Source organism: Symphodus melops (assembly GCF_947650265.1).
Source record: "Symphodus melops genome assembly, chromosome: 20".
In the NCBI taxonomy this organism is placed as follows: Eukaryota; Metazoa; Chordata; class Actinopteri; order Labriformes; family Labridae; genus Symphodus; species Symphodus melops.
In genome coordinates, this window is record NC_136710.1 from 18,002,223 (window position 1) to 18,016,927 (window position 14,705).

General features: G+C 40.5%; 1 protein-coding gene across 8 annotated transcripts in view; it reads left to right on the forward strand.

Moving 5' to 3' along the window:
- nrxn2b (neurexin 2b) overlaps positions 1-14,705 on the forward strand; it is a 730,611-nt gene that overhangs the window by 213,414 nt on the left and 502,492 nt on the right. For all 8 annotated transcript variants that reach the window (XM_079370956.1, XM_079370955.1, XM_079370953.1 and 5 more), the window contains one exon: positions 9,114-9,131. In XM_079370956.1, coding sequence (XP_079227082.1) covers positions 9,114-9,131 — 18 coding nt within the window. The remainder of the gene's footprint in view (positions 1-9,113; positions 9,132-14,705) is intronic.

Sequence of the window (14,705 nt, forward strand, 5' to 3'; positions counted from 1 at the left end):
TATGCCTATTTTCCAAGGGAGAACTGGCCAAGACAGGCAGCAGCAAAAACAGTAGTTCAAGTAGTTGAGCAAAAAATATAGACTTCTGAAAAAGATCTGCTTTCAATTCTTTTATTTTACATTTAATAAACCATTTAAGGATACTGCAACATATTGCAGGCTTAGGGTGCAGAATACCAAGGGACAGTGATTATTGCATTGTCAGAAAATCAGTGAATAATAATAATGTTTGCATAAAAAAAATAGATGTGTTGGACTGCCCAACAAAATAAGTGGAATAATTGAAATACTCTTCCAACGCAGAGAAGAGAAATGAAGTCCTTTTGAACAAGCACTTAAAATTAAAAACAGCTTGTTTTTTTCAGTCCAATCGATGTAGCCCTCTAGCAACACAGGGATTGTTATTTGGGTTTGCCAGATATTAAAAAGGATAAACAATCATTCATGTACACAGATTTTGTCAAATGGATGAATGGTCAATAAGACGGCAGTGTTTCACTAAGGCTATTGCTAAGGGTTCCCCATGCACGTAAATAAAATGTGATTCCATTTATCAATAGCCTTGTTATGTTGTAAATAAAATGGGTAGAGCCAAAACAACTAGAACAGGAAGTATAACATACGCCCTAAATTCTCTTTTTTAATTAAAACACTCAGCCCATTATGTTGTCTTAGTGCCTCGACAACCAGAACTCAACATGGTCGCATCATAAGACAGATTTCCTTAACAGTGATTTGTGGCGTCGGTGGAAGGCATCATCTATTTTGTCATCCTTCTGATGGAGTAATTGATGCAGAATAAAGTTCCTTATGCCTGCCACAATATCTACTCTGTTAGACTTAAGTTAATTTGCAGGCAATTATTTATGACCTTTCCACAGGCTGCCCAGGTCTTTGGAATTTTTTTGGAATATTGCCTGCAATGGCTCAGCAGCTGGGAATTACTGACTGCCTCAGGGATTGGCTGGCACTGTAGTACTCCAACGTAGCCCTATACTGTCTTAATGAGCCTTTGCTATTTAATTAAAGTCCTGCCCTGGGGTTGTGCTTGCACAATAGCTGCAGCAATCTCTGATGAAGATATTGGTCATGATTCTTGGGCGAGGGACAGCAAGATTCTCAGGAAAAGAACCATGGGTGCCTGCCTCTATGTGTTTCAGCTTGGAACAGGTCACACTGCCTCCACCTTTAGCTCATAGCGTTAACTATGGTTTAAGTAGTCCCTCTTGGCCTGTTCTAGAGCTGCTTGCAAATCCAAGGACTACATTTGAGGATTGACAGACAGAGCCTTTTTTGATAATGGATTAGTGTGCTGGAGTACAGGACAATGCAGTGTTGCCTTGACCACTGGTTTATACCTGCCTTAAGTCAACAGATCCATCCCTGGTCAGCTGGGCTGTGGTTTACCTTGGTAACACCATTGGCAGAGGGACCCTTTAGTGTTTCACACTACCCTTTTGGGTGTCATGTGTGTTTGGACAAATTAACCAAGCATTAGCAACTGATTTTCAGAAGAGCTCTTAAGACAGGGAATCACAAGGACTTAATGGTTGGAGATAGCAAATAACAGACTGGTCTCACTGCAAACAAGTAACTGGTTCCAGGACAATGTTAGCCTTTTTGTTGAGGCAGGATAACACAGAGCAAACAAGACGTTTATCTTATCTTAATGTTTTTGTTGTTTTACTGAATCTCTTTAGTGGGCAGCTGTGTCCGTAGGATCTGTGTGTCGTGTTCTGTCAGAGCCACCCACTTCAGAGCTGATCACAACTTTTAGGAAAATGTATATAAAAAGATAAATATAATATTCAGTCAAAAGCTATTTGAAGGGTTGAATAGTCCAACCACCATCTACTGTACATTGACCATGATTTGAAGGCAAGAGGTGGTGGTGCTACTCCCAGAAAATTTGTCCAAGGTTCACTGTTGTCATTCCTGTAACCACAGTTTTATCACATTTGTCAGGATGATTTTTTATTTCATTTGTAATTTCATGATTGTCACCACATCAGTCAACATGATGTTTCTTTGACTTGTGGCAAGTGAGGGAGTGCAGGTTCTACTCACTGACCTAGTCCTTCTGAACACTGGCACTTGATGGTGCAATTTTGATAGCTTACCATTGACGTTACAAAATAGAAGGCAAACTGTTTTGCCCCTATCAGAAAATTGTGGAATGCAGTGTGCTGCAGACTCCCTGTGCACACAGTGATATCTGTAGACTCAAAAATAAACTTGACAGAAGTACAGAGATTAAGGTAAAAGCAGCAGTGAGAGATTGATGAAGAGAAACAGCAAAGCAGAGATAAAGCGGCAGAATGGGAATGAATGCTCAGGAAGTTATCTTCATTTATCTCTTGACTTATTCATGGAGGGGGCTATTTGCTGTTCAGAAGACTTTCTTTTTAGAGTTTTAGAGGGACAAGTTGTGAGTTATTCTCACACTTCATTATGTCTTTTAGTAAGAATCTCCCACACACCAGCAGGTAATCTTTTTTTTATGGATAACACAGCTGCAGAGCTCCATTTAAATCAGTGCATGTTCCCCTCCAAACGTTTTTCACTGCTATGTTCCTTTCCACACTGAAAGGCATACATCTTATGTTCATGTTCCTTAATCTAGATCCTGAGCCAGAGGACACTCTGAGTGCCTGTCCTTAACTGACACCTCAAGCAGCCTTGAACTGTAAAGTCGCACAGATGGAATATCTTTGGCAAGTAGTAAAGATTTCTGCCAACCTTGAAACTACATAAATCATGTCTGACTTGCATATTCTCGGTCTCACACACTTAAAACTTGTAGTAGGCGAGATTGAGATTACAACACAACTATGTCATAGGCCTGGAGGTAGATGATACGTTAGCATCATGTTAAACAGAGGCACTGCATGTCACATACAGTACTTCCCAGTCTGCTGATTGAACATTTAACCTACACAGTTTGCATTTGCATATATGGACACAAGAAGTTCAAAAATGAGCAATTTGTCACAGACCATATGAAGAAGCTGATTCCAAGCCAAGATTTAACTACAAAATCTGTTAATGGCACACAAATATTAGCATCACAAATACTGAGCGGTGCATCATCATCTCCACTTCTGAGGTGAATGTTTAAAACTGTGCTCTCAGTGTGAACTTTGCCTGTAAAGCACTGTTTGAAATTCAGTTTTAACCCTGGTCCCTTTTTCATTCATACTGTTTTAATGAGCTGATGTATGAATATGACTGTTGTGCTTTTAATCCCCTTTACTTTCATGACAGAGAGGTTCCTCTGTGATTTTTATATTTAGGACTACAACGACCATCCTCTCTCTTGATGCTCATGAAAAGCACCCTGAGGCTCTTTCGTTTCACCAATTATGTTTTTTTTTAATTTTACAACATTCACACAATCTAATTCCAACGTTTCATTTTTCATTCAGGGAAATACGACTTTTGATTACCATTCCTCACAAATGTCACATTATTTGTTACCCAATCAAAGCCTCATCATTAGAATAAACCGCGTCCAGGTGGTCTGAGTCTGTGGTGATCCTCCTGTGGGAGATTTCAGGGTATTTAATTTCTGGTGCATCCCAAGAGCGCACAGCGCTGCTGCTAGGCTACTGTTACTATCCATTTAGCCTATTAGGTAAAATCCGCCTGTAATAAGATCCTGATCAAGGCAGGATGCCAACATTTTTCTCCTTGTTTGCTGACTGTCGAGGAAAATAAGCACAGAGTCCAGCAGGTAGACTGTCACCTCTGTGAGAGGATGAGGAGAGACAATTCACAACAAGCACTAAATACTCATAAAACCAGTTTCCGAAGCATGACATTTTTTTTTTAAATATATTTTTTGGGCCTGTTACAACCCGAAATGTAATTAAAAAAAATGTAACAAACCCCAAAATGTAATAACTGCTCGATAATGTATAATCAAATTTAGATCCCAAAATGTCCACAAAGTAACAAGTTGTTACATAATAAGTAGAAAAATATTCTGCCTGCCCCATAATATAATAACTGACCACAAACAGTTACTACATTTTGAGCTCAGCACTTTGTTCCATTATTGACCAGTTATCACATTTAGGGTTTTGTTCCATTTTTTAAATATTTTTTCGGGTCGTTGTTATATTTCAGGCTCTAACAGGGCCTTTATTGGATAGGACAGCTGAGTGGATGACATGCAGTGAAGAGCCGAGGTGGAGTCTGAACCCACTGCTCCCTCTGTACCCCATCTCTAAACCTCCACTGATGATCAATCCTCATCATTTTCTAGTTGTATTAACATTGCAACAGATCCCTCCAGGATGAGTTTTATCTGTTTGTTTTTAGGAGACACAGACAGAGTGGTAGCATGAAATATTAATGCTGAAAGAGTTCAAATGAGTCACGCTGAGTTTGAGGTTTTGGCTGATTTAATTGATTCTTAATTTGTTGTTCTTTTTGTTGCCTCACACCCACATCCACTCAGTGTTTCTCTCTGATGTGGGTTTAACTGAAGCAGCAGCTCTGACAGCATATCCTCTATGATGTAGTTTTTTGGGGCTCTCCTCATTAATACATTTATTTGAAGGAACTTCGATTTATGGGTTAGATCCTAAAAACACTCAATTTGTAAACTAACTCAGTTTTCTGTTGACAGTTAGATCAAGTCTCAACAATCACAAGGCGATCACTGTTCTTTGAGGTCCCAATCATTTACATGTTCATCATTCATTTACAAAGCCATGGCCACATGATGATTCACAGTGAACATCTGGAACCTTTGGCTTTACGTTACAGTAAAAACAAAACAAAAAAAAACATTTTGGCTACCATTGGACAGTGGCTAATGTTAGTATTCAAGCACATCCTGGCTAACGTGACAATTTCTTTATAGTCTATACTTTATAATATAGAATGAAATAATCCTATATGAATGAAATAATGAGTACAAAAGACACAGGCATGTTGTATATTTACATTGCACAGTATCAAAGAGTCTAGTGTTTCCCACACCATTATGTTAAGGGGGGCGCTTTATATGTTCTGCATAGCATCAGATCAAAACAACAGCAGAGGTCCTTACCGATGTGCATGCACACACATGCACACACACACATAGGTGTGCACGTTACACGCACACACTCCCACCAGAGGACAGAGAGCGAGTTTCCAGCGTTTATTAGAGGAAGCGCACCAGCAGACGTTTGCTGTAACCTTTTGTCTTTGTTGGTTTTGAACCGCTCAAGCAGAAGTGTTGTTGATTGTACCAAAAGAAAAGAGCTTGAATTTGCTTTGTGATCAATAACTCATAACAAAAAAAACATACCAGGGCACACTGCTTTGCAGGAATGAAGAAGGCTTTGATAAATGGCCTTATTACCTCTGCATTTTAATTAGCATTGGTCCTCCCTGAAGACGCACGGTGCAGTGTGCTTTGGCATTTCTGATCATGATTTATTGATCCAAAAGAAAAGAACACGTTCTTCACTTTTAGTGAAACTTGACTCAGTAAAATACAATACAGGTGTTTGTCTTCTCTGTGGAGGTCGAGCATATATCTGTCATAATGGCTGATTTATTTTAGCATGCATTCTTTAAAGGACTCTGCCAAGGCTCAAGACATGGTTCTTTTTTTACGCCTTTATTGTAGCGACAGGACGGCACATAAAGTTGGATGTCAGACTGTAACCTGAGCAGCTCGCTTTAAGGACCACAGGCTCCCTACATGCTTTAACCCTTAGCATACCGACAACCCCAGTGAGGCCATCTTCAACACCTTTTGTCAGATTTTTACAATTTCTTCCATGAACAGAAAGATTTTTCTTGCTGTTTTAATCTCATATTAGCATTTGTTTCCCTCCCCCTCTGTCTGAGCGTCAGATTTACATAAACACAATACATTAATTTACATTAGCTGCTGGCTGAGATGGGAACATTATAAACAAGAAACTCACAATGTGTTATCTTCCTTTCCTGTATCTTTACAGTGATATTTTGTTTTATTTCACTAATGAAAAACATGTCCAATAATAGTCCTGCAAATAGCAACATGTTCATCTGTTCTCAAGATTATTTTGGCCCATTCGAAAGTGAAAGGAAAGAGTTTGGGGACTTCCATGTGTCTGTTTTTGTTTTTCTTTGTTTTCCCATTTTTTTCTAATTGTCGCCGACCTCAACTGAGGACGAGCATGTTCGCCCTCTCTATGTCCTTGTGTTATTCTTCACCTCGTGTCTGTGATCTGTGTCAGTGGCCTGTGTCTCACTCATTCATGTGTGTCATGTTTCCTCCACGTTCGTCTCTCTCTCCCTCTCTCTCTGCATTAAAGGGGAGAAAGGTTGACAGCTGAGCACAGTAAAGAGAGAGAGAGAGAGAGAGAGAGAGAGAGAGCAGTGGACAGTGTGCTCAGAGATAGAAAGTCAATCGACAGCAGTCAGGGATCACTGCCTCAGAGCTCTGTCTGCTGAAGAGAAAAGGGCTCTGCAGGCTGGGCAGGGTCAGGCTCGGTTTTCGAGCAGCGGTTCCACCGATGGGACAATTCTACAAAAAACAAAGTTACATGCATGGTCGGGTGTAATAAGGGATATCATGCAGTGAAGAGAGTGTGTAAAAATATGACCAGAACTTGCATTGTCTCAGCTTGCAACCATTGGCCTCCATATGTTCCCTTCATGAACTACTGAGCACCAAACAGATGTCGGCATACAGCTGGGGTTATTTACTATACTGCAGGGGTCACCAGAGACTGTACAGCTCTGGCCCTGCCCCCCTATCAGCTCTCCAGAATGATGTATCATCTATAAAACATGGCCGACCCGCTCTTTGTCACACGCTGGAAAGATAGCGTTGCTGCAATAACTTTATATTTGTACACAGCTGCCCTGACAGCTTCCACACGAGCACGTCTGTTGCTCTGCACATCTTCTTTTTTTTTTTTTTTTTTCTTCAGGTGTGCTCTCGGTGGCCAGGGAGAAGTGCGAAGACATGATAGATGGGCTGTATTGACCAACTATCTCTTCATTTGTTATCTTTGTTTCCCTGTCTTGCACTCTCACACACACACACACACACACACACACACACACACACACACACACACACACACACACCATCACTTTCTACCCGTCATCGGCCGTATCCCCATGTGTCCACAGCTTGTTTGTTGACGTCAGTGCAGGCAGGACGAGAGGGACCAGGAGATATCCTTGTCAATATCCAGGATATTAACAAACAAGGCCTCTGAGACCAGAGGTATTGATTGTGTTCATGCCTTTGGCCCCTTTTCTTGCCGCTGCTTTCATCCACATCTTCAGGCGCCTCTTAAGTGGCCAACACACTTATGCGGTTTCCTGTGTTCTATTCTGGGAGTCCTTCTTTTAATTAGCAAACGATTTTAAAGCATCAAGTAGTTTACTTGGATTTTGAAACACAACTTCAAATCCAAACATCTTGACATTTTCCAGAGAACGCTTCGAAAATGGCTCTAAACCGGATGTAGAGGTATAACATGGAGACTTTTATTAGCATGTCATCACTAACATATCTAAAATAACTCGGTGCAACGTTAACATTATATATTATGGGCAACATTATCTCAGATATTCCCAACACTTATCAAAACCAGATAAATCTTTCATGTAAGAAAGTAAGAGGATTATAAATACATGATACTCGGGTACGTTAGCTTGTCAGTAAACATTCTCTTCCTCAGGTCGTCTTCGGTTGTTCGTCTTGACGATGGTCGAGTTGGGTTTCGTTTTCATGGGGGGGTAGCAGAGAGATCTCCTGATTCCCTGCCAGTCTCAATGTCTTTATTCTACATCCAGTGTGTTTGTGTTAATAAACTCTGTATCTTATCCGTTTCATGTCCAAACTTCAGTTTTCTTCGACTAATTTCAAAAGTTCTGCTCAAACGCTTTGTATTATGCCAGTCGTTTAATATTCAGAGTGTAGGCACATCGGTCCAGTTTAAGTGTTCATATAGCTTGAAAATGTGCAGCTTGCACAAAACTGCAGCTGTCACATCAACTTCCCTGAAAAAAAAAAGTTAATTGGAGGCCCCCCTCCACCTTCCATTGATCCTGAAAACCTACTTTATACTCTCTTCAATACTTAACAGCTGCCAACTGATGCAGCTGCTCCACTCTTTAATTAAGAATTTGACCTGACAGCACTGATCAATATTTCTGATGAATATTGTGCATGTTTATTAAAGTTTTTTTTTTTCTGGGATGATCCACTGAAAACTGGAAGAAACCCAAATGCAGAAGGAGCCAGGCTTACTCTTTTTTTTTTTAAAGAAGCTGGATGAGATATTTGGATTATCCCAGAGTCTTGCAAACCTTCTTTTCTCTTTGTGACTCTCACAATATCTGTGCATGGTGTAAAGTCTCCCTGTACCCTCCCGAGTGTTTGTGCCATGTCATTCTTTCAAGAGTAAAAAAGAAGCAAGAAGCTAAGCTAACCCTGTGACATCACATCCTTCTTCTGTTTGGTGAAAGTAGATATTTACAAGTCTATGCCCCTGAATTGTTTATTCCTGTGTTTCTATAATTGGTTACCTCTCTTCTTTATCTTACCTTGAATTGTTGTTATTTCAAACATGTATTACATTTTGTATTCCTTCAGCAAGGTTTGCTGTGTTGAAGGAAAAAAAAATCTCCCTTAATTGGTCAATCTGGTGTTTTAAAAGGCAAAAACAAAGGGTAAATAGAGAGTATTTTTCTTCTCAACACAGCCTCTTTTTTAATGAGTGTCCTTCCTAGGAGGAGTTATTTGCAGCAAACAGAGAAGAGGGAAGTGAATGCCAAGAAGTTAGTTGTTGCCTGAGACGTCCTTTTCACCTTTTTTTTTTAAGAGTTATTTTATATAGAAGACATGATGGCTGCTTTCTGATCAGTCCTGCCAGTTGTTTTCCTCCAACATGTCAATTTGCAGCAGTGTGTTGAGGCGTATAAGTGAAGAAGCCTGCCTCTAGACGTCTAGTGCTAATTGCAGTCTGACTACTCTATTCCTCCCTGTTTATTAAGTCTCATTTTTGTTGTCAAAGTGCAGGTGTACTGAAGTGACATTTTGCTTTGCTCTTTAAACTGATCCTTTTTTTTTTCTCTCTCTCTCTCTTTTCTTTCTTCCCCTAAAGGTGACTCATCTCAAGTCGGTAAGTCCTCATCTTTCGTTACCTTCTGCCAAATATGTCTCGTTCACATACACGCTCTCATTGGCCCGCTGCCATGGTAACCGCAGCTTTACAATTCAGCGCAACATTAAATGCACCAAAACAAACCAGCACTAATCTCTCCTAACTTGTTTCCACCCAAAATGAACTTCTTTATCTCCTGTTGTGTTCATGTGTTATTCTCTGCAGATGTCTGACATTGCTTTCTGAACTACCTTTCACCCGTTTGTGCTGTTACTGAAGAAGGCATTTGCAACCGTTTACTTTGAAAAGATACAACTCTTCGTCTCACTTTTTCAGTTTCATACTTCTATTCTCTCTAAATGCAAATTTAGAGGTTTCACTCACGAGACATTTTGAAGAAGCTCGGCTTAACCTTTTTTTAAATGACATTGTTTTACTGCACAGACACTGACTCAGAAACCAGCTCTGAAAGAGTAGTTTCATGGACTCCTTAGCATTGTGAAAATGAGGTTGTCAAAATGTTTGGTACTTTGAAACTTTTCAATACCACATGTTCTTAAATGAAGCAATCAGTATCTTTTTTTAAATTGATATATCATAATGATGATCTATAACTCACCCACATTCATTTATTAACGATCACATATTATGCACTTCACCATGTTTCTCTAACACTAATATGTGTCTCCAATATGTGTGTCTTTAAACCCTCCAACTATGAAAAACATCCTCTCCATATTCTGCCAGCTTTAGAGAGTTTCCCTTCATGACATCACAAAGGGCATGTTTTTGATAAGAAGGAGAACATGTGACCTTTTTGGCCAGGAGTTCTGCATACTTAGAGGTGTGGTTGGCGTGTTGTAGCTGTTTGTAAAGAGGCTAAAGACCCACCTTGGCTCCTCCTCTCTGTCTGTTAGGCTGACAGAAAGTACGTTTCCAATATGGCGACTGCCATCGTTTGACTATCAAAAGTCCCTTCAAGAAACCGAATCACTGATATAAGTTCCATGTTTTAAACAGCCCCAAAGCTGTCACAAGCGAGAGAGAGCAGCATCTCAAAAAGCCATTAAAGGCATGGTTGTGTATGAATTGAAACATAGCCAAATGCCATTTATTTGTGAATTTTTAGACAGCTGCAGGAAATAGAACAATGCCGTAGGACAAGAACAGAGATCGTTAGATTTCTACTAGCATCCTATCAAAGTTAATAATTCTGGTATGTTCAGGCTTAGTAGCTATTCAAACTCTGAGGTATGATTTAAAAATACTTGTTCTTTTCTGACAAACGGCTTCCACAAATGATTCCTTCCTCAGCCTCCAGTGGCTTCAGACGCTTCACCCATCAGACTCTCAGAGAGCTTCAGAGCCTCCCACGTCTGAACGGGGATTTTGGTCGCAATTTCGATCATCAATTCATACCCCTACTTACAAATAATGGCTTGCTGTCTTTCAGTTAGCTCGTCCAACCCATCTAGTAAATATAAAAATGACCTTCGCATTCTCGTAACTTATGAGACAGGAGTACAACATTGTGGCCTTTAATTTTCCCTGTGTGTTGTGTTCATGGCCTCGCGTGCTGTGGACCATTAAGCCATTTATAAAAAAACGCCGCACAGAGGCTTTATCTGTAAATATGCTGACATGTCACAGTACGCTAGCTCTCCATCAGCATATCATTTGGAATCAGCGGGTGTGGAAGGCATGAGTGACGAATAGGACTGGAGTCAGGGGGAGGTGGGGGGTTGAGAGCGGAGATGGACAAACTAATGGGACGTATCAAGACCTCACATAAACAGTAAGAGAAGGAGATGAGTGGAGTTTCTAACTTAGCACTCTGCAGCTGCAGACTTTAGTGATGTGTCAGTGTTATCGCTCGCCTCCTAATAATTAGCTTAGTCTCTCTGCAGTACCTACTGTGCATTTGGAATTGCAAACAGTAATCTACAGCACAGCAGAATGTGTCGAATTTAATGAGAAATAAACATGCACTCATTCTCAGACAGGCATGATAAAAAAAAATGTTTTCAAGCCAACCCACGGTGGAAATGTCCTCCTCTGAGCTGTGATAATTCAAGCATGTCTCTGGATACTCGTATGTAAATAGTTTTGTGTGTGTGTGTGTGTGTGTGTTAGAACAGCTTTGTCCAGTGATTGTTTGTCCCAGAGATCTGATGTCCTCTGAATATTAATGTGACATTTTGTCTGTGTGCGGCAGCTCTCAAAGCAGGTGGGGACTGAAGGTTTGTTGAGGGACATGTTCACCCCCAGGTGCAGTGTAGACCAGAAAGAGATAGGATAATGCCACACCTACGATACCTCCCCCGGCAGGAATCAAGATCTAGAGAGGCGAAAGAATAAAAAAAAGTAATTAAAATTTGATCGGAGAGGCCGGAGCAAATTGAGTTTCATCTTCATTAGGACCACCGGGCAGAGAAGAGGGAGATAAATCGGATTTGCATTTGAGATATAAAACGATTCTGTGTCAGTGTGCTCTTCAGCGGGGCTCCTGAATTTATTCCCTTTTCTGCACATTGTGTTCTGTCTTGCATATGTAGCATTTAAAACTGAATTTAGCACCTAGATATTTAAGGAGTAAACAAGACTGCAGGACATGAACTGCTCAAAAACAGAGCGCCTTGATGTTTGCTTGTTAGTTTATTGTCTTCATAATTTCGTTTTCACAGAGCATCTCACACTAGCTCAGGAAGCACCTCCATCTTTGAACATTCTTTAAGGCTCTAACTATTAAGTGATTATCTTTTCTTTGGTGTAGCAGCAAGCCTTTTATCCATTTACTAATAGACTTGTTTTGAAGTATGAGGTCCGTCTTGTTCTGAACACAGAACACAAAATCATTTTTTCTATCTAAATGTTTTTCTGAGTTAACAGCAAAAAGTCAGATTGTTTATTTATTTATCTTGAGTTCAAACTATTCTCTTGTACAAACTGTGAACTGTACATAAAGATGGACAACACACCTCTTCCTGTTGTACAAAGATGAAGTCAAAATCCTCCCCCAGTGACAGGCGCTGGCATACTGCACATCTGCATCCAGAGTCTGTGCAGTCAGGGATCAGCTGGAGGAGACGCCGACATCACGCCACTTCCTGTGAAACACCGTCTCTAACGGCAAACAGACCACAATGTTGAGCTTGTGTTTGTTACATTTCATCTCATTTCTCCTCCTCTACTCTGATAATCTGGTCCAGACAACACCGCATTTGTAAACTCTTTCTAGAATCAAACATCATTTTCAAAGAAATATCGTCTGAACACAAATCAACAAATCCCCGTCTATTATCCAGGAAGGAGGCTGCGTTTCTAATTTGTAATTCTACTTAGCCAGTCAGTAAGAGGAGCTTTGAATATGTTGGCTTCAGTTCAGGTGAGGTGTTGTACTGTCCATTCTATATACAATTCATAGTCCCACTGCGAACATCATGTATCCCTTATTAAAACCTAGTTATACTCCGATTTCTCTCAAATCTCTGTTCATGCTTATTGGTCACACATCAGATCGGAGGATGGTTGAAAGGATTCCCAGGTGCCCTTGCTCGTTTAGCCCCACACTGTTGAATATCTGGGTGACTTAGGTCAGCATGTTTAGCTTGATGCGTGTGATTATCTTAATTGGAAGCATGCAATCGTGCGTCCCAATGCAGAGCCTCTTAACCATCCATGTGATGCAGTCATTAACAACGAACAATCGAGGGGCAGCTGTGCATCAGTGATGGCGTCCGTTGTCTTTCAAGGTTGGAAGATTGGCAGTTCCATCTCCAGCTCTCATACTCACACGTTGACACGTCTTTAGGCAAGTCACTAAACTCCTGAGTGGCATAGCCAGTGGTGTGTGAATGAATATGAATGGTTGTAGTACTGGTGGGTAGCTGGGCACGTTGCACAGCAGCCTCTGCCATCAGGGAGTGACTGTGGTGTCAATGGGTGAATGTGAGCGCATTGAGTGGCTGTCGTACCTACTATAAAGGTGCTGAATAAATACAGTCCTTCCACCATTTCCCAAACTGTGTATGATCAACTTAATTGATCTTTAAACAATATAATCATAAGATGGATGACATTTGCAAACATACATGTATTTCTTGAGAATTGGAACAGCTGTCGGATCTTACACTTCATTGTCATTCCCCTGAGAAGAGTCAAATGAAATAATTGCTGCTCCATATGACTATTAACACTAGCTTCAAATCAGCCAAATACTTTGACAATCTCTGTTGGAGGTAAATATATATATATATATATATATATATATATATATATATATATATATATATATATATATATATATAAATATTTTTTTTTTTTCAGAAAACAAAGTATTTTTCCCCTGTTTTCTCTGCCAGGCGAGATGTGGCAGGTAGTGGCAGTGGTAATTGCTGTCCTTAGATGTAAAGGCTGGCAGGCACACTACAGGCAGAGATCCTTATCCTTTTACTGAGTTTCAGTCTGACTCCATAAAATGGCATTGGCAGAAACATCTTTCTGTCTGTCATCTCTCTGTCTGTCTCTGTCTCTCTGAAGCCTTGTTCTCCACAGCTCAGATGATTAGCATCTCTCTCTCTCTCTCTCTCTCTCTCTCTCTCTCTCTCTCTCTCTCTCTCTCTCTCTCTCTCTCTCTCTCTCTCTCTCTCTCTCTCTCTCTCTCTCTCTCTCTCTCTCTCTCTCTCTCTCTCTCTCTCTCTCTCTCTCGAATGCCAACTTCAGGCTAGCAGCAGCCTCTTTAAGCTGCAATGGGATTGGCCTGCACACACCACATGGTACCATAAATGCTCAGTGAGACACACATCTACAATTTTGTTCAAGCACAGTTTAGCTGGATGAAGGGTGACACTTTGGAGAACATATTTATGTCTCCTCAGTCCACGGTAAAAATGTTCAATCCCAGACAAAGTAGTCCAAAAATATGTTAATGCATGGAGATCTATCTATGTTTTTTATTTATTTCTGTCATAGTCTTTATGTGACTCCCAATGTCTGGAATTATTTATGAAATCCCAACCTGGAAATTCACCATGAAGTGTTTTTATTCTGATCTAATACTGGAATAAAAGAAAAGCCCCGCTATGAGCTGTGAAACAGTTGATAACTTTCCTAATTTACAAGCTTCTTTTATCACCTTGATCATTAACATGCTGCTCACTGAGGAAACTGTTCTGTTTGATAGCAGCGACCTGGCTACTTAACTGAACAAGTCTTCTCCTCAAGCCACAAACACAAAGACAATAAAAAAAAACCCCACTCCATTATTCCTGGAAACTCAACCAGTACTTAAGTTATTTCCCCTGCCTGGTGATAAACAGCGCTGCCTCAGACGAGGCTAACAAAATGGCCCTTACAACAACATAACAACAGAGCCCGTGGCCCCATTTACATACTAGAGGAGGACAGTAATGAGATAGCTACCTGAGATAATTACTGCTCAAGGCATCTGACTCTCATCCGCTACCACAGGGAACCAGTTTAACTCACTACAATTAAGCGGCCACTCATTTGCTCCATTTGAGGCACCGTTTATTCCATTTTCTGCCTCACTGTGTCTGAACAGTACCGTGGCTTAAACAGCGGAAACCTGGA